Source organism: Diceros bicornis, chromosome 21 (genome assembly GCF_020826845.1).
Source record: "Diceros bicornis minor isolate mBicDic1 chromosome 21, mDicBic1.mat.cur, whole genome shotgun sequence".
Lineage (NCBI taxonomy): Eukaryota > Metazoa > Chordata > Mammalia > Perissodactyla > Rhinocerotidae > Diceros > Diceros bicornis.
The window spans coordinates 13,704,041-13,730,262 of record NC_080760.1 but is presented as its reverse complement, the minus strand read 5'-3'; the positions used below and the strand labels follow the sequence as shown (position 1 = coordinate 13,730,262).

The 26,222-nt window shown below is 37.9% G+C and overlaps 1 protein-coding gene across 2 annotated transcripts in view; it reads left to right on the top strand.

Moving 5' to 3' along the window:
- The window catches only part of VIRMA (vir like m6A methyltransferase associated), a 65,258-nt gene extending 50,737 nt beyond the window's left edge, over positions 1-14,521 (top strand). The window contains exons 18-24 of one of the 2 annotated variants that reach the window (XM_058564617.1): positions 1,260-1,412; positions 1,875-2,035; positions 8,821-8,917; positions 10,760-10,926; positions 11,377-11,708; positions 12,811-12,954; positions 14,178-14,521. In XM_058564617.1, coding sequence (XP_058420600.1) covers positions 1,260-1,412; positions 1,875-2,035; positions 8,821-8,917; positions 10,760-10,926; positions 11,377-11,708; positions 12,811-12,954; positions 14,178-14,332 — 1,209 coding nt within the window. In that variant the 3' untranslated portion in view covers positions 14,333-14,521. The remainder of the gene's footprint in view (positions 1-1,259; positions 1,413-1,874; positions 2,036-8,820; positions 8,918-10,759; positions 10,927-11,376; positions 11,709-12,810; positions 12,955-14,177) is intronic. The other variant, XM_058564618.1, reaches the window with a different exon arrangement.
- The last annotated feature ends 11,701 nt before the right edge of the window (positions 14,522-26,222 follow it).

The window sequence follows — 26,222 nt, the reverse complement described above, 5'->3', positions numbered from 1 at the left end:
TTAAAGAGAATTCTTCATAGTCGGTTTCTGTCAGTGCATTCTGATTATTTTTAACTTATTTACCTTAATTTTTTTACATAAAACATAGGCTCAGCCATCATCAACCTACCCTTCACCCTCATCTCAAACACAGCAAATAAAACCCTTGTAGACATAATAGTTTATTGAATTTCTCATTAAAACTGTATGCCCGCAACTAGAAGGATGTGCAGCTATGACATACGGCTATCTACTGGGGCTTTGGGGGGCTTTGGGGAAGAAAAAAAGGAGGAGGATTGGCAATCGATGTTAGCTCAGAGCCGGTCTTCCTCAGCAAAAAGAGGAGGATTAGCACGGATGTTAGCTCAGGGCTGATCTCCCTCACAAAAAAAAAACCCAAAAAAACTGTATGCCCTCTTTCTTAATGCAATAAGTGACTTCCTCAGTCTAGTGTTTTTTGAAAGGAACAAGTATGCTTCAGGCACAATATCAGTTTGAGCAGGAATCTAATGATAATAATTTTCATTGAAATGTGTCTAGTTATAGGGCAAATAGTAGGAACTCCAAACAAAATTTTAGTTGTTAATGTCTATTTAAAAATACTAAGTCCTGCATCTAGATTGGTGAGTATAGTCTCCTGAGAGACCATTTTCATTTTGAGCCATCTAAAACAGGGCTGTGTTCTAAAGATCTGAAACTACTTAAGCGTTCTTTCATGTGTTGGATTTATTGTCATGAGCTAAGATTTGTTTTCCTGGATGAATTTTCTAGTGTTGAATTATTATCACTCCAAAGTTCATTTTATTATGTGGCATACTTTTTAAAGCAGAAAATATTAATTTTTCTACATGACAGAATATAATCTTAAATATCATAGTCACTGTTTTCTCTAGTTGTTTGCCTTATCTCTGGAAAGATAAATTCAGGTTCCAGCAATTCTTTGTTATAGCAGGCATTTTATTCACTCTTGAGTGTCAATCAGTATATTATATGTTCTGCAAGTGCCAGTGTATTTGCTATTGGATATTTTTGTTGAGAAATCTTGGTGCCAGTAAATTTAATACTTGTGTTTACCTATTTATTTTGTGAGTATTACGCAAAGAAAACTTATTTCATCTTTGAGCTGACAAAATCCTTCTTAACATTAGCCATTTGTCCTGATGTAAAACCAAAACATTGAGGGGAATATTGCAGCAAATGGCTTAAATATCTGAATAAGTTTGGAAGCATCTTTGCAAACTTCTCTGCTCTTAAATTTAACTTGTGTGTGACATTTACAGGGATGTTGTGGAGATGATAGTGGTCTCATGGAAGGAGAGGGAGCTCATCCATCACGGACGATGAGTATTAATGCTGCAGAGTTAAAACAGCTTCTACAAAGCAAAGAAGAAAGTCCAGAAAATTTGTTCCTTGAACTAGAGAAGCTTGTTTTGGTAAAAAAAGAAAAACAAAAACAGAAACAAAATAAAAACAGTTCATTCCCAAGACATACGTTCTTCTCAATTTGACTAGTACAGGTTTTTTGTAGTGACCTTTTTAAATAGTGAACCCTCAGTTGGGTATTTATACTGTTTGAAATAACTCTTTGAATTAATAATTTGGATTAAGTCCTCCATGCTGTTATGAATTTTAATGAAGGCAGTAATTTTTGAATTGTCTATTGTTTGGATGCTGGGGCCCCCCTGCTACCATTCTTTAGAAATAAAATGACAAGTGTTTTTGGTGTTTGTTTTATTTTAATATGTTTAATGTTAAGTTGATAATTTCTTGATAGTGCTCCAAATTTCTTAATAAATGAAATAATACAGTCTTTTCTACTAAATAGTCAGTAGATCATGGGCATAAATGTTCAAGTTTTACCTGCAGCTTCTTATTCTGCTTTTGTTTGTATCTAGGAACATTCAAAAGATGATGACAATCTGGATTCTTTGTTGGACAATGTAGTTGGACTTAAGCAAATGCTGGAGTCATCAGGTGATCCTTTACCTCTTGGTGACCAGGATGTAGAACCAGTACTTTCAGCTCCAGAATCTCTCCAGAATCTGTTTAATAATAGGTAAAACAAGCAATGTTTTGTGGTTGAGTAGATATTACTGGGGTCTAGAGAGGGCCAACAAAGTATTTTTCTGTAAAGGGCCAGATAGTAAAAGTTTTAGGCTTTGCAGGCCACCTTCAGCCTCTGTTGCATATTCTTCTGTAGCTTTTTGTTGTTTCTTTTGGTTTTTTTTTTTGTTTGTTTGTTTGTTTTTTTTTGATTTTTATTGATATTTTAATGGTTTCTAACATTGTGAAATTTTGGGTTGTACATTTTTGTTTGTCCATCACCCCATATATGACTCCCTTCACCCCTTGTGCCCACCCCCCACCCCCACTTCCCGGGTAACCACAGTCCAGTTTTCTCTGTCCATGTGTTGGTTTATATTCCACATATGAGTGAGATCATACAGTGTTTGTCTTTCTCTTTCTGGCTTATTTCACTTAACATAATACGCTCCAGGCCCATCCATGTTGTTGCAAATGGGACGATTTTGTCTTTTTTTATGGCTGAGTAGTATTCCATTGTATATATATACCACATTTTCTTAATCCAATCGTCAGTCGAGGGACACTTAGGTTGCTTCCACTTCTTGGCTATGGTGAATAATGCTGCAATGAACATAGGGGTGCATAAGCCTCTTTGGATTGTTGATTTCAGGTGCGTTGGATAGATTCCCAGTAGTGGGATGGCTGGATCATAGGGCATCTCTATTTTTAATTCTTTGAGGAATCTCCATACCGTTTTCCATAGAGGCTGCACCAATTTGCATTCCCACCAGCTGTGTATGAGGGTTCCTGTTTCTCCACATCCTCTCCAACATTTGTTGTTTTTTGTCTTAGTGATTATGGCCATTCTAACGGGCGTGAGGTGGTATCTTAGTGTTGTTTTGATTTGCATTTCCCTGATGATTAGTGATGTTGAGCATCTTTTCATGTGCCTATTGGCCATCTGTATATCTTCCTTGGAGAAGTGTCTGTTCATTTCCTCTGCCCATTTTTTGATCGGGTTGTTTGTTTTTTTGTTGTTCAATTGTGTGAGTTCTTTATATATTATGGAGATCAACCCCTTGTCAGATGTATGTTTTGCAAATATTCTCTCCCAGCTGGTTGGTTGTTTGTTCATCTTGATTCTGATTTCATTTGTCTTATAAAAGCTCTTTAGTCTGATAAAGTCCCACTTGTTTATTTTTTCTTTAGTTTCCCTAGTCTGGGTAGGCATGTCATCCGAAAAGATTCCTTTAAACCCAATGTCAAATAGTGTGTTGCCTATATTTTCTTCTATGAGTTTTATAGTTTCAGGTCTCACCTTCAGGTCTTTGATCCATTTTGAGTTAATTTTTGTGAATGGCGATAGCACATGGTCCACTTTCATTCTTTTGCATGTGGATGTCCAGTTTTCCCAACACCATTTATTGAAGAGACTTTCCTTTCTCCATTGCATGTCCTTAGCACCTTTGTCGAAAATTAGCTGTCCGTATATGTGTGGTTTTATTTCTGGGCTTTCAATTCTGTTCCATTGATCTGTGTGTCTGTTTTTGTACCAGTACCATGCTGTTTTGATTACTATTGCTTTGTAGTATGTTTTGAAGTCAGGAATTGTGATGCCTCCTGCTTTGTTCTTTTTCTTTAGGATTTCTTTAGCTATTCGGGGTCTTTTGTTGCCCCATATAAATTTTAGTATTCTTTTTTCTATTTCTGTGAAGAATGTCATTGGGATTCTGATTGGGATTGCATTGAATCTGTAGATTGCTTTAGGTAATATAGACATTTTAACTATGTTTATTCTTCCAATCCACGTGCATGGGATATCTTTCCATTTCTTTACGTCATCGTAGATTTCCCTCAATAATGTCTTGTAGTTCTCATTGTATAGGTCCTTCACCTCCTTGGTAAGATTTATTCCTAGGTATTTTATTCTTTTTTGATGCAATTGTAAATGGTATTATCTTTTTGAGCTCTCTTTCTGTTAGTTCATTATTAGCATACAGAAATGCAACTGATTTTTGTAGATTGATTTTGTACCCTGCAACTTTGCTGTAGTTGTTGATTGTTTCTAACAGTTTTCCAACAGATTCTTTAGGGTTTTCTATATATACAATCATGTCATCTGCAAATAGTGAGAGTTTCACTTCTTCGTTACCTATTTGGATTCCTTTTATTCCTTTTTCTTGCCTAATTGCTCTGGCCAAAACCTCCAGTACTATGTTGAACAGGAGTGGTGAGAGTGGGCAGCCCTGCCTCGTTCCTGTTCTCAGAGGAATGGCTTTCAGTCTTTCCCCGTTGAGTATGATGTTAGCTGTGGGTTTGTCATATATGGCCTTTATTATGTTGAGGTACTTTCCTTCTATTCCCATTTTATTGAGAGTTTTTATCATAAATGGATGTTGTATCTTGTCAAATGCCTTCTCTGCGTCTATTGAGATGATCATGTGGTTTTTATTCTTTGTTTTGTTGATGTGATGTATCACATTGATTGATTTGCGGATGTTGAACCATCCCTGCGTCTCTGGTATAAATCCCACTTGATCATGGTGTATGATCTTTTTAATATATTGTTGTATTCGGTTTGCCAATATTTTGTTGAGGATTTTTGCATCAATGTTCATCAGCGATATTGGCCTGTAATTTTCTTTCTTTGTATTGTCTTTGTCTGGTTTCGGTATCAGGGTGATGTTGGCCTCATAGAATGATTCAGGAAGTGTTCCATCTTCCTCTATTTTTTGGAATAGTTTGAGGAGGATGGGTATTAAATCTTCTTTGAATGTTTGGTAAAATTCACTGGAGAAGCCATCTGGTCCTGGACTTTTATTTTTTGGGAGGTTTTTGATTACTATTTCAATCTCTTTACTTGTGATTGGTCTATTCAGATTCTCCATTTCTTCTTGGTTCAATTTTGGGAGGTTGTATAAGTCTAAGAATTTATCCATTTCTTCTAGATTGTCCAATTTGTTGGCATATAATTTCTCATAGTATTCTCTTATAATCCTCTGTATTTCCATGGTATCCGTTGTAATTTCTCCTCTTTCATTTCTAATTTTATTTACTTGAGCCTTTTCTCTTTTTTTCTTAGTTAGCCTGGCTAAGGGTTTGTCTATTTTGTTTATCTTCTCGAAGAACCAACTCTTTGTTTCATTAATCCTTTCTACTGTTTTTTTGGTCTCAATATCATTTATTTCTGCTCTGATTTTTATTATTTCTCTCCTTCTGCTGGCTTTGGGCTTTGTTTGTTCTTCTTTTTCTAGTTCTGTTAGGTGTAATTTAAGGTTGCCTATTAGGGCTTTTTCTTGTTTGTTAAGGTGGGCTTGTATCGCTATGAGTTTCCCTCTCAGGACCGCTTTTGCTGCGTCCCATATGGTTTGATATGGCATGTTATCATTTTCGTTTGTTTCCAGATAGTTTTTGATTTCTCCTTTAATTTCATCAATGATCCATTGGTTGTTCAGTAGCATGTTGTTTAATCTCCACATTTTTGTCACTTTCCCAGTTTTTTTTTCCTGGTTCATTTCCAGTTTCATAGCCTTATGGTCTGAAAAGATGCTTGTTATGATTTCAATCTTCTTAAATTTATTGAGGCTTGCTTTGTTTCCCAACATATGGTCTATCCTAGAGAATGTTCCATGCGCGCTTGAGAAGAATGTGTAGTCAGCTGTTTTTGGGTGGAGTGCTCTGTATATGTCTACTAGGTCCATCTCGTCCAGTTTTTCATTTAAGTCTAATATTTCTTTATTAACTTTTTGTCTGGATGATCTATCCATTGCTGTAAGTGGGGTGTTAAGATCCCCTACTATTATTGTGTTGTTGTTGATTTCTCCTTTTAGGTTTGTTAATAGTTGTTTTATGTACATTGGTGCTCCTATGTTGGGTGCATATATATTTATAAGTGATATGTCTTCTTGATGGAGTGTCCCTTTTATCATTATATATTTCCCTTCTTTGTCTTTCTTAACCTGTTTTATCTTGAAGTCTACTTTGTCTGATATGAGTATGGCAACACCTGCTTTCTTTTGTTTGCCATTAGCTTGGAGTATTGTCTTCCATCCTTTCACTCTGAGCCTGTGCTTGTCTTTAGTGCTAAGATGTGTTTCCTGAAGGCAGCATATTGTTGGGTCTTGCTTTTTAATCCATCCTGCCACTCTGTATCTTTTGATTGGAGAGTTCAATCCATTTACATTTAGGGTAATTATTGAAATATGAGGGTTGAATGTTGCTGTTTTGTCACTTATTTTCTGGTTCTTTTGCATTTCCTTTGTTTCTTGTCCCATTTGTTTTGGACTGCCAATTCAGTTTGGTTGTTCTGTCTTATGATTTTTCTAGTTTTCTCTTTGTTTATCATATGTGGTTTTAATTTGATTATTTGTTTAGTGGTTACCTTGAGGTTTGGGCGAAAAATCTTCTGTATGAGATAGTCCATTATCTGATAGCCTCCTATTTCCTTATACTAAGTCAATTCAGTCACTTTCCTCTTCCCCTTCTAAGTTGCTCTTGTTATACCTTATTCTATCTTGTGTTGTGGCTGTGTGTTTACAGTGATGAGGTTAAATTTATTTTTGGTGAATTTCTTCCTTTGATCTTTGAGTTTAGTATTTAAGTGGTTGCTAACCTATTCCGGTAAAGATCTACTATTTCTCTGATTTTGTCTACCTACTTTTCTCCTTACTCCAAGCTTTGTGTTCCCTTTCTCTTCTTGTTTTCAGGCCTGAGGGCCTTCTTGAGTATTTCTTGTAGTGGCGGTCTCATGGCCATGAACTCCCTTAGCTTTTGTTTATCTGGGAGAGTTACTATTTCTCCATCATATTTGAAGGATATTTTTGCTGGATAGAGTATTCTTGGCTGAAAGTTTTTGTCTTTTAGTATTTTGAATATATCATTCCAGTCTCTTCTAGCCTGAAAAGTTTCTGTTGAGAAATCCGCTGAGAGCCTGATGGGAGTTCCTTTGTACATTATTTTTTGTTTTTGTCTAGCTGCCCTTAATATTGTTTCTTTGTCGTTGACCCTGGCTAGCCTTACCACTAGGTGTCGTGGTGAAGGCCTTTGTCTGTTAATATATATAGGAGTCCTGTTGGCTTCGCTTACTGGTATTTCCTGCTCCTTCCCCAGATTTGGGAAATTTTCAGCTATTATTTCCTTGAATAGGCTCTCTGTTCCTCTTTCCCTCTCCTCTCCCTCAGGAATACCTATAATTCTTATGTTACATTTTCTAATAGAGTCCGATATTTCTCGGAGTCTTTCTTCATTTCTTTTTAGTCTTAGTTCTCTCTCTTCTTCCATCTGGAGTATATCTGTATTCCTATCCTCTAAAGTACTAATTCTTTCCTCCATATTGTCAGCTCTGTTCTTTGAAGATTCCAGATTCTCCTTTATCTCCTCCATTGTGTTCTTCATCTCCATCAGCCCTGATAGGTTTTTCTTTATGATTTCAATCTCTTTTGTGAAGAAACTCCTAATCTCATTTAATTGTTTGTCTGTGTTGTCTCGTATTTCGTTGAGTGTTTTTATGATAGCTATTTTGAAATCTCTGTCATTTAGTTTATGGATTTCTGTGTCTTCGGGGTTGATTTCTGGGTGCTTGTCATTTTGTTTCTGGTCTGGTGATTTCATATATTTTTGCATTGTGCTTCCTGTGTTGGTTTTGATTTTCCTCATCCTGGAAGTCTCTGGTTGCAATTTCCACCTGCCGCCACTGTGTGGTGGTAAAGGGCTGTGTAGTCTAAGCCCCCTGCGCTCTGCCCCAGTTTTTCTGCTGCGATCCGCAGTTTTGTTTTGTTTTGTTTTGTTTTGTTTTGTTTTGTTTCCCCACTGCGATCCACGGGTCCAGTCCAGTTTATTCAGGTCTGCCTCAGACCGCTAGATCTGGTCGAGCTGCAGACTCCGGGTTGCGGGGAGGGGGGAGCTCTCTCTTTTGCCCTCTGGGTCCCTGACGTGGGAGGCTTCTCGTTTGCCCCTCTTTATCCGCTCTCTGGGTTTGTCAGATGTTGATGGTAGCCCTGTGGCTCCTCTGAGCCCTCTGTGCGGGAGTTTCCCACTGGCTGAGAGAGCCCGAAGAGCTACAGTTTCCCGCCGAGGGCCGCCCCTCCCCCCTCTCTGGGAGCCGCGCGGACCGGATCGCTGATCTGATGGGGAGGGAGCGGAGTTCTCCTTACCTCGCCCCACTTCCTCCGGGGGCCCAGCACGTTCCGCTCTCAGATGTGCGGCAGTGTGGATCCCTCCGCTCCAGCTTTTGACTGTCTGGGATTCCGTTGTTGGTCTGTGGCTGTTACTTTTGTTGTATTTTGTGGGGGAAGAATTCACGGGAAAGCTCACTCCGCCATGATGCTGACGTCACTCTGTTTCTTTTGGTTTTTAAAAAAACTTGTAAAATATACAAACCATTCCTATCTCAGAGGCTGAACAAAAAAGGCCAGTAGAACGGAGACCACAGTTTATTGGTCCCTGGTCTAGAGGATATATGCCTCTTGATCTTTGGAGCACTGTACTTTTGGAGCATAATGACTCTGCGATGTGATGGAATTATTCTCTAAATTTAGAAAAATTAAATATTGGCAGTTTCTGTGCATGTTGGTACAATGTAATAAACTTGGCTTTTTGAAATAAAACCAGGGCTCTGTTTTCTTTTACTGCAAGTTTCCATTAAAGGATACTTAATTCTTAAAGAGCTTTTTGAATGAGTCTTTTTAAATGCTAATTTTACTAGTACTTTAGAGGATAACATTTTTAATTGTACTGTCCACAGATTTTAATTAGAAGATAGGGTAAAATGTTTGATTTTGGAATTCTACTTTTTACCAAATACCTTTCCTGTTCTAGGACTGCTTATGTGCTAGCCGATGTCATGGATGATCAGTTGAAATCTATGTGGTTCACTCCATTTCAAGCTGAAGAGATTGATACAGATCTGGATTTGGTATAAGTAATTTTATTATTAAGTATTTAGAAAAACATTATTGTTGATATTTTTTTATTCCTTTGTGTCTTGTTAGCACTAAAATAGGTTACATGTTATATGACTGTTAAAAGTCTCTTGGGGACCAGTACTGCATTATTTTTGTTAATCACCCACTCAGTGGTGTCCAGGACTCTATTTTTTATGCTACTTGTTTTGCTTCTCTCTAGTTGGTGATCTGTATATTTGAGAATGAGACTTTTCAGGGGAAAATAACATTTTTGCATAAGTACTCTGAAGCACTTTGTTTTCTTATGTTTATAGGGTATAGAATAGAGAAAAGTATCTCACAAAATGACAATTCATTCCTGTATTTGGGTTTAAGGAGAGGATGGTGGTGTATCTGCTGTTAATTTGGGGAAATGTGAAGAATGTATTTGTTAAAATAATATAGAGGGGCCGGCCTGGTGGCACAAGCGGTTAAGTGTGCGCACTCTGCTGCGGAGGCCAGGGGTTCGCCGGGTCGGATCCCGGGCGTGCACCGACGCACTGCTTGGCAAGCCATGCTGTGGCGGCATCCCATATAAAGTGGAGGAAGATGGGCACGGATGTTAGCCCAGGGCCAGTCTTCCTCGGCAAAAGAAGAGGAGGATTGGCAGATGTTAGCACAGAGCTGATCTTCTCACACACAAAAAAATAATAATAATATGGTATAATTGGGAATTGACATTCTTAAACATAATGCTGAGTAGGTAAGAGTGCAGTTAAAGATTTAAAATTCACTGCGATCTGCTTTGTGCTTCTCAGAGATGTATTAGGAAAGATGTTTTTAACCACATCTTATTGTACCATATATTGGGTTTTTTTCTTGATCAAAGAAATAAATATGTTTGGATATTCCCTGGACCAAAAAATGCTAGTTTTCACCATATGCAATAAGACTAAAAGAATGATTTGGTTCACCTTTAAGGTGTATTTAATGTATCGAGGGCTCCTTTTCCTTCTATAAAATATCACATACAGCTCAATTAAAATTGCATTAAGGAATTCATTTCTTTTTTAGTGTAAATTATTCAGTGAGTCTTTAGAACTGCGCCATTTAATAGAACATTATTCAGTGACAGAAATATTCTTAATCTGCCCTGTCTAGTACAGTAGCCACTAACCTCATGTGACTGTTGAGCAATAAAATGTTGCTAGTGTGACTAATGAGCTGAATTTTATTTTAATTTAATTTTAAATAGGCACATGTGGTTAGTGGCCTACCATATTTGGCATCTCAGGTCTAAAATATTTTTTTTTGGAGTATTTGTTTTTTAATAACTTTATGTTGAATTGCAGTGAAGATCTTGACCTTAATGTGGTTTAGGGAAATTTTAGGTTTTTTACGTTTGATAAATCTGAGTAAAACCCAAATAAATGTAATTTTCATTTCTTTGAAAGTAAGCTTAGTTTGGAACTCATTAAATGCATAGAGCTTTGAGATCTGTGGCACAAAATCCTTTTATAATAATCATGTTGACTATACAAGGCTTGCAGAATGTTATTTTCAGATTCTTTTGGAAAAGTTCTGGGGATACTACATAGTTAATTTATATAGAGAAGTCCCTTGTCAGGTAGCAGAAGTCTCCCAGATTAACAGCCCTTCTTTGAGGAGGAATACCATCCCCCCGCCAAGCAGCTGAATTCCTGAAATTTTTTTTAACTACTAATGATGTTGCTTTTTGAAAAGATGAAGGAAAGAGGCAGATCTATAATTTATATGAAAGGTATAATTTATAAGAAATAAGAATTTCTGTAATCAAATATTAATAGTTACATTTAAGGTGTATTTTTCATTTTGTTTCATTTTTATGACTGCAGGTAAAGGTGGACTTAATTGAGCTCTCTGAAAAATGCTGTAGTGACTTTGACTTGCACTCAGAATTAGAGCGCTCATTTTTGTCAGAACCATCATCTCCAGGGAGAACCAAGACTACTAAAGGATTCAAACTTGGGAAACATAAGCATGAGACCTTTATAACTTCAAGGTAAAATTTATTCTACTGAAGATCTTGATTGTCGTCATGTAAGCTTATTTATTTTAATATATTTTAAGATAGAGATATGACCATTAAAGAAAAAAGGAAGTTGACATAATTCAATCGTGAATATTGTTTGGAATTTGTTTTAAAGATAATAATTTGGCCAGGACATACCCAGTACGTTTGTTATATTGTTCTACTTTATGAGAGTTTGGAATATTTGAACAAGAGGTGAACTAGATTATTTTAAATAATTGTTAGTCATATCAATAAATGTGCGTACCACTCTTAGCTAGTTTTGTTGTATTTCCCTGGAAAGGAATAGAGATATTTGGTAAGTTAACACTATTGGAATAAATAATTGAAATGTAGTTTTTAGTATTGCCAAGATTGATATATTTTCATTGGAAATATGAAAGAAAGAAAAGTTTTCATGGAGTATCTTTGTTTTAATAGTGGAAAATCTGAATACATTGAACCTGCCAAACGAGCTCATGTTGTGCCACCACCGAGAGGAAGGGGCAGGGGAGGATTTGGACAGGGTATACGACCCCACGATATTTTTCGTCAGAGAAAACAGAACACAAGCAGACCACCATCTATGCACGTGGATGACTTTGTTGCAGCTGAAAGTAAAGAAGTGGTCCCTCAAGATGGAATACCGCCACCAAAACGGCCACTCAAAGTATCACAGAAGATTTCTTCTCGTGGTGGATTTTCAGGCAATCGAGGAGGACGGGGTGCTTTTCACAGTCAGAATAGGTTTTTCACACCACCTGCTTCAAAAGGTAACTACTTATGTATGTTTCTAATGGGTTAGAATATTGGAATATTAGAATATTGAGTAGAAGTGATTTAGATGGAAGTGATTCAGATAAGTATTTTTCTGTTACTACAATGAAGCTTCCTCTAGACCAAAGGTACTATTTGCAGAGTACTTTATTGGATAGAAAAAAATTTTTACGTTAACCTTTGATTAATTGCACATTTCGTGATGAGTTTAAAAGAAGTCTTGGCTAGTTATTTTCCTTTTTACGCTGTGAATTGTGTTTATCTTTTCTGAATAATATCCATACATTATTTTCACAACTATACTTAATTTCCTTAGGATTGTTCTGTGTAGTTCACCATTGATTCTCTTATCTACGTGCTTCCTAATGTTGTGTTAAATGTTTTAAATTGTCTCAAGGTTTTAGAAACTCTCTGAGTATACATATAGAAATTATACTTCACTAGTGCATTGATGACATGTTTTCATGCTACTGAGTTAGGAGGGTGGGAGTGAAAGAGAATAAGAGTTCACGTTAATAAACACTCACATAGCTGCGTTAGGAACTATTATGAGCACTTCACGTGTAGTTCTCGCATATCAACCCAACATATATCTTATCTCCAGCGGGAGACTCTGTTTTTTGTGATTTTAAAACATAGCTTGAAAAAGTCTCCATCTTTTCTCAGAGCAGAAGTGGTGTCAGTTGCCAGCCCAAATATTCTAGTAAGAGTGTCCCCTCCCACTCAGCTGCCACAGGATGTACAAGGATCAGTAAAACAAGGGTAAACTAAGGGAAGAGGAATTTTTTTTTAAAACATGTTTTAAACATCAGGTAGGTTCTGTTAGTACCCTCACTTTACAGAAGAGAAAACTGTCAGTCAGCTGACCAGGACACATAAAAATAAGTGGCAGAACCAGTATTTGAACCCTGGCAGACTGGTTCCAGAGAATCTGCTCCTCACCACATATGATGCTGCCACTTTATAGTATATTTCCTTTACGGTATTTCATAGTTTCTCTTCCGTTACTTTTGAAGATTAAGAAAAACCTGCCAAATCTTCCTTAATGCAGTTGAAGTTGTGAAGAAAGTAGATTTTGATTGTATTGCCTGTGTTTAGGAAACTACAGTCGTCGGGAGGGAACAAGAGGCTCCAGTTGGAGTGCTCAGAATACGCCTCGAGGAACTTACAATGAAAGTCGCGGAGGCCAGAGCAATTTTAACAGGGGCCCTCTTCCACCATTACGACCACTTAGTTCTACAGGTATCCATCCTTCCCACTTGATATTGCCGAGAGAGGGAGGCGAATCCTCCTTTTCAAATTGTTGAGTGTCGTATACTCTCATTCTGGGAGAGAATATTTTAGAATGTAGACTTATAATTCTAAAGGCAGTTTAATTTTATATTTGTGAATGAGTGCCCAATGTATGTCTTCTGTAGAAATAGTCAAAATTTTAGGTTCTGAGCTATGTGTATAATCTGAGCGGTTTCATGGTGATGTGTTCTGTTTTTATATTTCAATAATGAAAGCCAATCCTTAAGGTACCTTTTTGACCAAAGTATTTTAATAACAGATATCCTTACAGAGTATATTCTACTTTTGTTTACAGTATTGTCTTGTATATGTAAGCATCTAAGCTTTTTTTCCCTAAAACATTACTATATCCAGTCCAGAATTATTCTGTTCAGAAGTAGCTTTTGGTTTCAAATGCACATTTTTTTGTAACAACTTTGAGATGTAATTCTCACATTTCATACAATTTACTTGTTTAAAGTGGGGAATTCAGTGGTTGTCAGCACATTCACAGAACTTGTGCATGGATTTTAAAGGAGCAAAGAATACAGTAGTCCCCCTTTACTCACGGTTTGGCTTTCTGTGGCAAAACTGCAGTTACCTGCGGTCAACCACAGTCCATAAATATTTAATGGAAAATTCCAGAAATAAACAATTCGTAAGTTTTAAATTGCCTCGCTGTTCTGAGTAGCATGATGAAATCTTGTCATCCCACTCTGTCCCTCCTGGGATGTGAATCATCCCTTTGTCCAGCGTATGCACGCTGTGCGTGCTACCACTCATTAGTCACTTACTATATGTCTTGGTTATCAGGTCGACTGTCATGGTATTGCAGTGCTTGTGTTCAAGTAACTGTTATTTTACTTAATGATGGCCCCAAAGTGTAAGAGTAGTGATCTTGGCAATTCACATATGCCAGAGAGAAGTTACTGTTGTTAATCTCTTATTGTCTGATTTATAAATTAAACTTTATCATAGGTATGTATGTATAGGAAAAAGCATTATACATATAGGATTTGGTACTATCTACAGTTTCAAGCATCGACTAGAGGTCTTGGACTGTATCCTTTGCAGATAAGGGGGGACTACCGTAATTCCTGTCTTGATGTGAGCTCAGTGTTTATAGATTAGTATTTATATATGAGGAAGGAAAGGATGTTGCAACTAAAAACCATATTCTTTTTCTCTTATAGGCTACCGACCAAGTCCTCGTGACCGTGCTTCCAGAGGGCGTGGGGGACTTGGGCCTTCCTGGGCAAGTGCAAATAGTGGCAGTGGAGGCTCAAGAGGAAAGTTTGTTAGTGGAGGCAGTGGTAGAGGTCGTCATGTACGGTCTTTTACACGATGAAAATTCTTTTGGGAACATCCTAAGTGTATATGAACATTTCATGAGGACAATAAAAATAAAATGAGACATTGAAGGACCAATTTAGACTTAGCAGTTATCTGGAGACATCTGAGAGAATATTTTTATCTGAAGAAAGCAGATTTTGTTTGATACCTGACACAAGATTTCAATAAAAATCCAAACTTTGTATGTATGTTTGTATATATTTTTTCCCCTTCTTATATGACTATTTGGAAAATTTCTTAGGTAGAAAATGAACAACAAAATGTTTTCGGTTTTAGTGTATTTCTTGCCTATACCACAGATGTTCCCAATACTTTCTCAGCTCATGGTGCCCTTTAGTGTTTCAGTAATTTTTCACAGCACACCTAGACTGAAAGAAATGCCTAATACTTCCATTTATTAAGCAGTTAGGTCCAAAAAACTAATAAGAATTTATGTCATAAGCACTAGTAACTGTGGACACTGCACAATTTCAAATCTTGGAATCAGGTTGGACACTGCCAGTATCATTTCTTGTTCCACTATGCTTTTTGCACAGTACTTTTTATTACAACTGCTGGAAATCCAGTTTTGCAAGATACAATGTTGTGGAAAGAAACACAGTACTAATATTGAAAATGTAAACTGCCTTGAGCTAGTAGTTTGTGTTGTGTCCAACAGATGTGTTTCCTTCAAAAATTTAAAATATCCTGTGGCATTTACTAGGGTACCCTGGTGCACAGTTTGGGGAACGTTTTGGCTGTACAAAAAGAAACACAACACTCCTCTCCTTTACGTTAGAAATATGTACTTACTTTGTGTTTTAGCTTTATATCAACTTATGCTATTTTATCATGCAATTATTTAAAGGCTAAAATGAGGCATATCCTAATATTGTTATTTTAGGAATCAGAAATATCTAATAAAACCTAGACTTTATATACAGGAATAAAGTTTATAATGTTAAGAAAATAGCCATATTTTTCCCAAGAGGTGTCTTAACATACTGAGCCTATATAACTGGCATAAAATATAGAGTTCAATTACACGAAAGAGTGTATGAGTCTCGTTCCATCCCTTTATCACTCTGTTTTGCTCAACTGTTTATGAGACGAGGAAGTTTGTCAGGAAAACACCGTAAGGGAAAGCTCAGCTCTAAAGATTCTGATGTTTAAGTGAAAGGTGATGGAAATCTTTTCATAACTAATGGCCTTAAAAACCAAAATAACCTAAACCTCTTCCTTTCAATCCTGAAACCTAATGAGCTCACACTCTCTGAAGATACCTTTTGTTTTTACATTAGATGTAATTCAAATGTCTAACACAGTTCTAATGTCTGACACAACCATATGTAAAAATTGTTGTTTCGTAAGTAACTACGTTTCTTAAATAATAACAACATCTATATATAGATACATAATTTCTTAATTTGTTTTTTAGTTTCAAGTTGGATGTGATCTCTGAGAAATATCAGAGAATTTTTTCTGCTGTTTGTCTTTTAGGTTTAGGTTAATACCCAGTAATTCAGGCCGGCCAAGGTAATAAATTATTAATGTAGATGCAAATTAATACCACACCAAATAAAAATGTCCTGAGTAACTAAGAGTCTTAGATAAATGAGCAGAGAAGGAATCCAACATGTTGACTGTCCCTTTTATGTATTTTTCACTCAGTCTTTATAACAATCCAGCAAAGGAGGTTTCCTGATTTTACGGATGGAGAAAGCTAAGGAGCTTGACTCAAAAGTGATGGAAACAGGATTTAAAACCAAGTTGGCTAGCTTCTAATTCTTTACCTCTCCTTTCCATCTTGGAGAGGTAAGAAGCTACTTTTTAAGGTTGAATGGTATTAGAGATCAGAATTAATTTATCATATGAATTTATTTATCATACAGAAGTGGAGTTCCAAAGACCTAACACTGTTTTAGTCATTTCAGAAGTGAGCCAGATAGATACTGGGGGATGGTTGCTGTTATATATATTTAGATCAGTATGTAAGACCACGTACCTTTGAAAATAAGTACAAATTTTGTGTGTACTTTGGTAGAATAAGTATATGTGTTATTTGCAGAACTGCTTTGTCTTATATAAGATATTGCAGGGAAAGTTTTGAGCAGTATTTAGAAATTAATGAAAAATGCAGAATACCTTTGAGAATAAAACTTTATCTATAACACAAGGAGTTGATAGAATGATTTGTGTTTATTTTGTAAGAATAGGAAAAAAGAAATGCTGAAATATTGCTATGCTTCATTTAAAAACAACACTTCTGGTAGTAATCAGTGTGCACGGCACAGTAGCAGGTTAGTTTTATTGCTTAGGGTAAAAATTAGTTTAATTTTATTGCTTTGTGTAAAAATAATTGCAAAAATCTGCAGATTGAGAATATAGGAGTGAGAGCATGTCACCTGAGCGTCTACTGTGTTCCATAATACCCTGGTACAGCCTGGGAAATATAAGGATGAATAAGATATATTTTCTGCCCTCAAGAAGCTCACAGTCTAGGGGCTGGCCCGGTAGGCGGTTAAGTGCGCACGTTCCGCTTTCGCGGCCTGGGGTTCGCAGGTTCCGATCCCAGGCTCAGACCAATGCACCACTTGTAAAGCCATGCTGTGGCGGCATACAATATAAAGTAAAGGAAGATGGGCACAGATGTTATCCTAGGACCAATCTTCCTCAGCAAAAAGAGGAGGATTGGCAACAGATGTTAGCTCAGGGCTAATCTTCCTCACACACACACACACACACAAAAAAGCTCACAGTCAAATAGCGGAAACAATCACGTAAACAAGTTTTTTTTTAAAGTAAAGTTAATGGTTAAGTGTATAAACAGAACAACTCAGAGTTCTTGAATAATCCAACCAGTACATTTCAAACTGATTCTGTTGTGGAGTTTTTTAAGTAACTGTTTTTAAAATAGCTAAATAAAATAAGACTTGACATTACAATCCTGTGTCAGGCCATAAATAGCATCTTCTTTGGAATTGTTTTTGTATAAAGACTAGTTAAGGTGAAAAAATTATATTTATTGTTAGTGCCATTGAGTTGATTTTGACACCTAGTGACCCTGTGTACAGCAGAGTGGAACCCTGCCTGGTCTTTTTATGCCATCCTTTCATCTTCCGGCGCTGTAGCAGACAGTGCTTTGCTGCTATTAGTTTTTATGGCCAATTTTTTTGGAATTGGGTGACCAGGTCCTTCTTCCTAGTCTGTCTTAGTCTGGAAGCTCTGCTGAAACCTGTCCACCATGGGTGACCTTGCCGGTATTTGAAGTACCAGGGGCAGAGCTTTCAGCATCACAGCAACATGCAGCTGCCACAGTATAACAACCGACAGATGGTACTGTGGTTCCTTGACTGGGAAACAAATCTGGGCAACTGCGGTGAGGGTGCCGAATCTTAACCACTAGCCCACCAGAGCTGGCTGAAAAAATTATATATGTGATTTTTATTTTTGAATTCATAGGACAGATTAGGAAGTAATGAGCAAGATCTTTCAAGGGTCCTATAAAATCATGAGCTAGAGAAGGGGATGCAAATTCAAGTACTAGCCGTGGCCTACAAAGTAACAGAAATGAGAGAAGAAAACCAGGTGAAGAATAGACACTGAAAACTGGAAAAGAGTTGACAGTTGACGCTTTGGCCTCAGTGCCGGGGAGAAACCTGGGGGAGTTTGGAGCTGGTGGTGCTGGAGAGTGCCTACAGTGTAGTGTTAAAGGAAACTGCTCTTCAGCTTCAGCTAATTGATAGCTTGGACGACTGATGGCTCCAATGCTGATTCATCTGACTTATTTTTAAAACTATTTTTAATGTTTTAAATTTTATTTTATAACTTTTAAAAATTTTTATTTGCAGTAAAAAAATTTGTCATCTTAACTGTTTTTTGGTGTACAGTTCAGTAGTGTTAAGTATATGCACATTGTACAACCCATCTCCAGAACTTTTTCATCTTGCAAATCGGAAACTTTATACCCATTAAACGACAGCTCCCCAAGTCCCTCCTTCTCCAGCCCCTGGCAACCACCATTCTACTTTCTGTCTGTGAATTTGTCTAGATAACTCGTATAAGTGGTATTTGTCTTTTTGTCACTGGCTTATTTAACATAACGAATGTCCTCAAGAGTCATCCATCTTGTAGCCTGTGCCAAAATTTCCTTCCTTACAAGGCTGAATAATATTCCATTGTATGTATATACCACATTTTGTTCATTCATCTGTTGATGGACACTTGAGTTGCTTCCATTTTTTGGCTATTGTGAATAATTCTGCTATGAACATGGTTGTACAAATATCTGCTCAAGACCCTACTTTGAATTCTTTTGGGTATGTACACAGAAGTAGGATTGCTGGATCATAGAGCAATTCTCTTTTTAATTTTTTTAGGAATTGCCATACTGTTTTTGTGTGTGTGTGTGTGTGAGGAAGATCAGCCCTGAGCTAACATCCATGCTAATCCTCCTCTTTTTGCTGAGGAAGCTGTTAGCTTTTTGCTGAGCTAACATCTATTGCCAATCCTCCTCCTTTTTTCCCCCCAAAGCCCCAGTAGATAGTTGTATGTCATAGTTGCACATCCTGCTGGTTGCTGTGCCGTACTGTTTTCCATGGTGCCTGCACCATTTTACATTTTTACCAACAAGGGTTCTCCACATTTCACCAACACTTGTTATTTTCTGTTGGTTTTTTTAATGGTAGCCATCCAAATGGATGTGCTTCTGACTCCTTTAAAGAAAAGCCAAAAATCTGGATTATTAGTGTGTAACCAATTTTAAATATGGTGATTAATTAAAATTAAAAACATTATACGAGCCAAACAAAACACATGTGCAGGGCAAAGTGCAGCCAGAGGGTTCCAGCGTGAAGATAGCATCTATTTTAGATATTGGAACTAGATTACTACTACTTTATACAAAAAAACTTTTTTCCATTTGAGACGGTAAAATTTACCAAGTAAGTTTGTGATAGGACATGATACTATAGAGAAGTTTTGTGGAGCCGAAAGGCCTGGGTTTGAGAATGAGCTCTATCACTTATTAGCGGTGCAACTTGAATCAACTTTAATCTCTCATCTTAAATCTGTCTTCTCTGCCTACCTCACTAGGTTTTGGAGATTAAATGAAGTATGTATTTGAATTTTTTTTTTTTATATGAGGGCAATATTGTTTTAAATGAGAGCTTTTATTGCCTGGAAAAAAGTATACTAAATATGACACACTTGCTAAATTATTTCTGATGTCATAGAAATTAGGGCCTGCTTAAGAAATAACGTGGAAGTTATGAAAATAGAATTATAATAATGTATATATATGTTTTTTAGGGAGATTTTTAGTTTGAGGACACTATTATATAATGTTCTTGTGAACATAGATTGTAAGTGAAGATAGTCCAGTTTCTGTCTAAGAATTCCTAGGATACTTGGGGCATGTGGTAATAATTTTGAAATATAATATTTATATTTTAAAATACAAAAGGTGGTAGGTGGTACAAATATGCAGAGAATAGTGAGTAGTCTACTTTGGCCAATGGAGGGTGCAGGGGTGGGGGTAGAAGAAGTGGAGGGAAGGTGTACTTGGATATTGGGGCTAAATTATGAAAATTATGAAAGTCGTATTTGCTGAGCTAGGCCACAGGGAGTAACTAAAGTTTTTTGTTGTTAATATGAATGGTATTTTTAAATTTGGTAGACTTTTATGAGCATCTACTATTGGCCAGTCACTGTGAAAGATGTTTTCCATAAATGAACTCGTGATCGGATCTGTGCTTTAGAAAGAGAACTCCTCCCATGCAGCAGGGAGCCTGGATTAGAGAGGGAAGGGCCTGAGGCAGGAAGAGCAATTGAGCGGTTACAGCCAAGATCTAAATCAGTGATTCTCAAACAGCGGGCCTCAGACCAGCAGCTAGTATCACGGGGGAATTGGTTAGAAATGCATATTCTCCAGCACCGCTCCAGAGCTAAGAAACTGGAGGGGAGGCCCAGCAATGTGCTTTAACAAGCCCTGCAAGTGATTCTGCTAACGTTTGATGCACCCTAAAGTTTGAGAACCACTGATGTATATCAATGTTTTTAAAATTTAGGGGTCATCTGAAGAGTTCATTAAAAATGCAGGTTCCAGGGCCGGCCTGGTGGCCTAGGGGTTAAGTGTGCACGCTCCACTTCAGTGGCCCGAAGTTCTCGGGTTCAGATCCCTGGCGCACACTGATGCACTGCTTGTCATGCCATGCCGTCAAGTGGCAGCATCCCATATAGAGTAGAGGAAGATGGGCACAGATGTTAGCCCAGGGCCAATCTTCCTCAGCAAAAAGAAGAGGATTGGGGGGCCGGCCCGGAGGCACAGGTGGTTAAGTGTGCGCGCTCTGCTGTGCTGATGCACCGCTTGTCAAGCCATGCTGTGGCGGTGTCCCATATAAAATGGAGGAAGATGGGCATGGATGTTAGCCCAGGACCAGTCTTCCTCAAGAAAGAAGAGGAGGATTGGCAGATGTTAGCACAGGGCTGATCTCCTCACAAAAAAAAAAAAAAGAGGAGGATTGGCACTGGATGTTAGCTCAGGGCTGATCTTACACACACACACACACACACAAAATAAATAAAATTGTAAAAAAAAAAAAATGCACATTCCAGGGGCCTACAAATCTGTTTCTAAAAATCTTCTCAGGGGATTCTGATGATCAGCCAGGTTTTGATCCAGTGACCCAAATGAAAAGTAATGTCTTGGGCCGGCCCCGTGGCTTAGCGGTTAAGTGTGCGCGCTCCGCTACTGGCGGCCCGGGTTCGGATCCTGGGCGCGCACCAACACACCGCTTCTCCGACCATGCTGAGGCGGCATCCCACATACAGCAACTAGAAGGATGTGCAACTATGACATACAACTATCTACTGGGGCTTTGGGGGAAGAAAAAAAAGGAGGAGGATTGGCAATAGATGGTAGCTCAGAGCCGGTCTTCCTCAGCAAAAAGAGGAGGATGTTAGCTCAGGGCTGATCTTCTTCACACACACACACAAAAAAAGAATTATATTAGGCCATGATGGCCTAACATTCTACCATGCAGTTACTGCTCTGAAAGTACTTTCTAGTGGGAAAAGAGAGAGGTAGGTGCTTGGGAGCAGAATGAGGAAAAAGCATTTCAGTAAAGCAGAATTGAAGCAGCTCAAGACTTGAGGTTTGGGGGTGGTAAGTAGAGCCATATGCTCCAAATGGATCACAAAAGGTGAAGATGAAAAACAACTACATTTGGTAATTTGGAAAACTTTATAACTTTTGTGATGGCGGTTTTATTGGAGTGCAAATTTGGGAGAACGTAAGCAGAAGCCATAATGCTATTTGTTGCATGATTGAGAAGTGAGAAAGTATATGTGATGAGTATTTTTTCAGTTTGGTGGGGAACAGAGGAGAGATTACTAAAAGCTGTGTGTACCAAAGCCATCCCCTCCCTAACAATTCACACACAAAGATTGCCTATGCGTCTTCTGGCCCTAGACTGGATCTGCAGAATCTAATTATATTTTTTGTGCTTCCATGCTTTTGGCTACAGACTGTTTTGGAAATTCTGTTTTTGATTGTTGTGTTCTAAGTTCTTACATCTGCTTCTTTCAAATCTAAGACCTTCTTAAATATGCTGCATTGTTTCATGCTGCCAAAGTATCTTTGAAGTGTAATTTTTTAATGACCCTATTCTGGTTAGTATATTGAGCACATTATATATTCCTGGGTTTTAAATGGAATAAAGTTTTGTGGTATTAATTTGGAAAAAAATAAAGCTGAGTTGTATGGCTTTGATTTTAAAGCAAAGGGCAAAACTAAAATAGCCAAATGAAAATTCTTACTTAAAAATTTTTCGAGTTAATAAATCTTAACAAATGAGTTGAGTTGACAAACTGTATTATACCCCAGTGAAAGTCTCTTCATTTGCTAAAGAGGGGCTTTGGGAGTATTTTGGTAAAGCCTTGAACTAAAGCAGGCCTACTGGACCCCCTTAGGTCTGCGGCTGCTTTAAGCTGTTTACTCTAGGAATGATGCTTTTTGATATTCTGGTAACCCTGGAGCAGTATAATTGCTACCTACTCTGACCCAACATTTCACCTGGCCCTGCTAGAACAATTTAGGGTCCTCTGGAATCCTTGTTTCCTTTAAGTTAAATAAGGAATCGGAAAGAATTCATCTGTAAGCCAAAGTCATGTAAAACAAATACCATCCAAAGCTGCTTCATAAGCATATGAAATTTTAAAAAGTTTTTCAATAACTTTATCTCCAAAATTCATTTCGATGAAAAGGCAGAAAAATTAGAAATGCAAAAAGCTAGGCTTTCCCATTGATTAACTTGCTGTGTGATAAGAACAAATTAAATCTTATCAGTGGGCCTCTGTTTTCTCATATATTCTGAAATATAGAATAGAGCTCAGAATGTATGTAGCATGGAGGAGAGTGTGCATCAGAAGAGAAATATTATTACAGATATTTATTGTAGAGTTCAAGTAAAAAGTCCAGAATTGATGAGGTGTGGTGGCTAAGAGACAAATGGAATAAACACAACTGAGAAAAGAAGGGTAATCACACTAGAAGGAGGTATCCAAATTCTTTTTCTCCTCTCCCCCCAAGGAGAAGTGTTCAGCTCTGATGTTGGTGTTGGTTAATTAATTAACCAACACTACCAATAACCAATAACCAATTAATGTTGTCAATTCAAAATTAAGAGTTGTGGAAACTTTTACCTCCAATAGTTCTAATGTTAACTGAATCTGACGACACAGTATAATATCCTTACAAAAAGTATTTAGTGTTGATAACACTTTAGTATTTAATTAATGATTAAAGCAGGAAATGAAATGAACTAAAGTTTACCAAAATATTTGTTTCCAAATATATCTGTATCCACAAATTGGATGAAGATTTTTTTTTTAAACTACACTTTCTTGTTCTCATTCAGTGTTGTGGCTTTATTATTATTATTTTTAAATTTTTTATTTATTTATTTGTTCCCCCAAAGCCCCAGCAGATAGTTGTATGTCGCAGTTGCACATCCTTCTAGTTGCTGTATGTGGGACGCAGCCTCAGCATGGCCGGAGAAGCGGTGCATCAGTGTGCGCCCGGGATCCAAACCCCGGGCCACCAGCAGTGGAGCACGCGCACTCAACCGCTAAGCCACGGGGCCGGCCCAGTGTCGTGGCTTTAAATAGCGTCTCTACACACTGATTCCTCTGAATTTCCAAACTAGACCTCTCCTGTGATGCCCCGGATTTGCATCTTAACATCTCCACCAGGTGTCTAGTAAGCACCTCAAATTTGACATACCCAAATTGAGCTGTTGATATTCCCCTCATGATAATTACTCCTCTGCTGTCTTCTTTTCTCAATAAATGGCAACTCCGTACTTCAGTTTCTCAGGCCAAAAACCTTAGAGTCATCCTTACCTAGTCTGTTTCTTTCACGCTTTACCTCTGATCTGGCTTCTATCTTCCAAATATATCTAGACTCCAGCTGTTACCACCTCTGCTGCAGCCAACCTGGGCCACTCCACCATTGTCTCTTGCCTGAATTACGGTAATAGCCTCCTAACTCAGCTCAAAAACCTTCAACGGCCTCTCATTTCAGAATAAAAGCCAGAGTTCTTACAATGGTCCACAATTTCTACATGATTTCCCCTGTCCTTGTTAACTCTTTGACCTCATCTACTGCTCTCTGAACTCACTCTGCTTCGCCACCACCTCCTCACTGTTGCTGTTGGCCCTAAGTACAATATGGCCTCAGGACTTTTGTTCAGGGAGGCCTTCTCTGGCTACCCTATCTAAAATTTCAATACCCTCCATTTCTGCTTTACTCTTTTCTTTACCATTTTTCATTATCTAACGCTGTATAGTTTACTTATTTACTTATCTTCTTTATTGATTGTCTCCCCATTAGAATGCAAGTTCTATAAAGATAGGAATTTTTGTCTGTTTTACCCACTACTATATCCCTAGCAACTACTGTGACTGGCACATAGTCAGCTCTCAGTAGTTGTGGATTGAATGAAGATATTTCACCTCACTGGTCGATTTTGTAATTGAAATGCAGAAAATTACAAATCATTTATTTATGTAATAAGTTATGTTAGTATTGAGAAATAGTTGTATTCTTTCTGGCTAAAATGACATATCTTTATAGCCCATCTTTATTTAATATCATAAAATAACCACGTGAAGTAAATATTTCATGATGATAATTTTTATTAGAAAGAATAAAAAGGTTGATTCTCCCCCTCACAGACAATTCCTCTAAAATATAACTCTTTTGAAATTTACTGTTTCAAAGAAAAGTATTTTTTTTGCTACATTCTAACTATGACTGTATTTCTTTTGGATTATACTCATCAGTCATAATTTTGCTGTTTGTCCTTATCCTCATTGTAGAAAATTTAGCCCTAATTTTTTTTTAAATTTATTTATTTTTTCCCCCCAAAGCCCCAGTGGATAGTTGTATGTCATAGATGCACATCCTTCTAGTTGCTGTATGTGGGACGCGGCTCAGCATGGCTGGAGAAGCAGTGCCTCGGTGCGTGCCCAGGATCTGAACCCGGGCTGCCAGCAGCAGAGCCCACGCACTTAACCACTAAGCCATGGGGCTGGCCCAAATTAGCCCTAATTTTTAAAACATGAACACAGAAACTTCTGTGGTATATAACTAATAACATGTTTATTTGAAACACTAATTTTGCCAAGATAAAGTCCAAAACATTATAACAATTTATTTAAAAAAAGGTTAGCTACAATTTGGTAAAATTTAATACTTCCTAATTCTTCTTCTTCTTTTTTTTTTTTTTTTTGGTGAAGAAGATTAGCCCCAAGCTTACCTCTGTTGCCAATCCTCATCTTTTTGCTGAGGAAGATTGGCCCTAAGCTCACATCTGTGTCCATCTTCATCTATTTTATGTGGGACACCTGCCACGCATGGCTTGATAAGGGGGTGCATAGGTCCCGCACCTGGGATCTGCACCTGTGAACCCCAGGTGGCTGAACCCGAGCGCTGTAACTTAACCACTAGGCCACTGGGCCGCTCCCTCCTCACACATTTTTAGAGTTAAGGGCTTTTGAAAATCAGGCCAGATGATGAAATTATTTTTTTCACACATTTTTAAGTGTTTTGTTCAAACTGGAATATTTTTCTAGATACTACAGATGGTGGCCTGTAGTATCATTGGAGTACTGGAGATACTTTTACATTAAAAGACCCAGGACCTATGTATTTCTACCTTGTCACCATATTAAAAAGTATTGGACCACTTTTAAAATATCAGTTTGCCTATCTGGGCCAGGTACTTTAAAGGGATCTGTTATTTTAACAAAGTTGCTGAAGTCACTTCATTCCTAAAATACAGCATAATTTAAGAGCTTCATGGTAAAATCCATTATATTTGCCTACTATTTTTCAAAGCAAATACTGCTACACAAACCATAAAACTGCATGAACATATTCATGTAGATGTTCTCAGATTTAAGAAGTATGTGTCTGTCCTAAAATGAGGCCTGTAGCCTCAGCATCTACCCCATGTCTGACTGTTGGCATCAAATAAATATCTTTTGAATGGAACCATAAACCTAACTCAAACTTTGAAGCTCTCAAAGAAAAAAGCAAAAGGACATGCGCAGTGACGCGGTAAGGTAGTCCAATCAGAGTCGGGCTGGAACAGGCACTGCGGCAAAGAAGTTGTGCGCACGCGCGGCGGGCTTGTCCGCGATTGGCTGCGCCGAGGCGGGAGTCTTGAGCTCCTCCGGCGGTGAGGGAGCGCCGTCTGCCACGGTTCTTCCTCGCTGGACCTGCGCCTTCTGTCGGATCTTCGCCGGTGCGTCGCTGGAGGGGAAGGCTTGTGACGCTGCGGCAGCCTGTAGGCTCGTGCGGGACAAAGCCGCGAGAGGCGCCGGAGCAGGCCTCCGAGGGG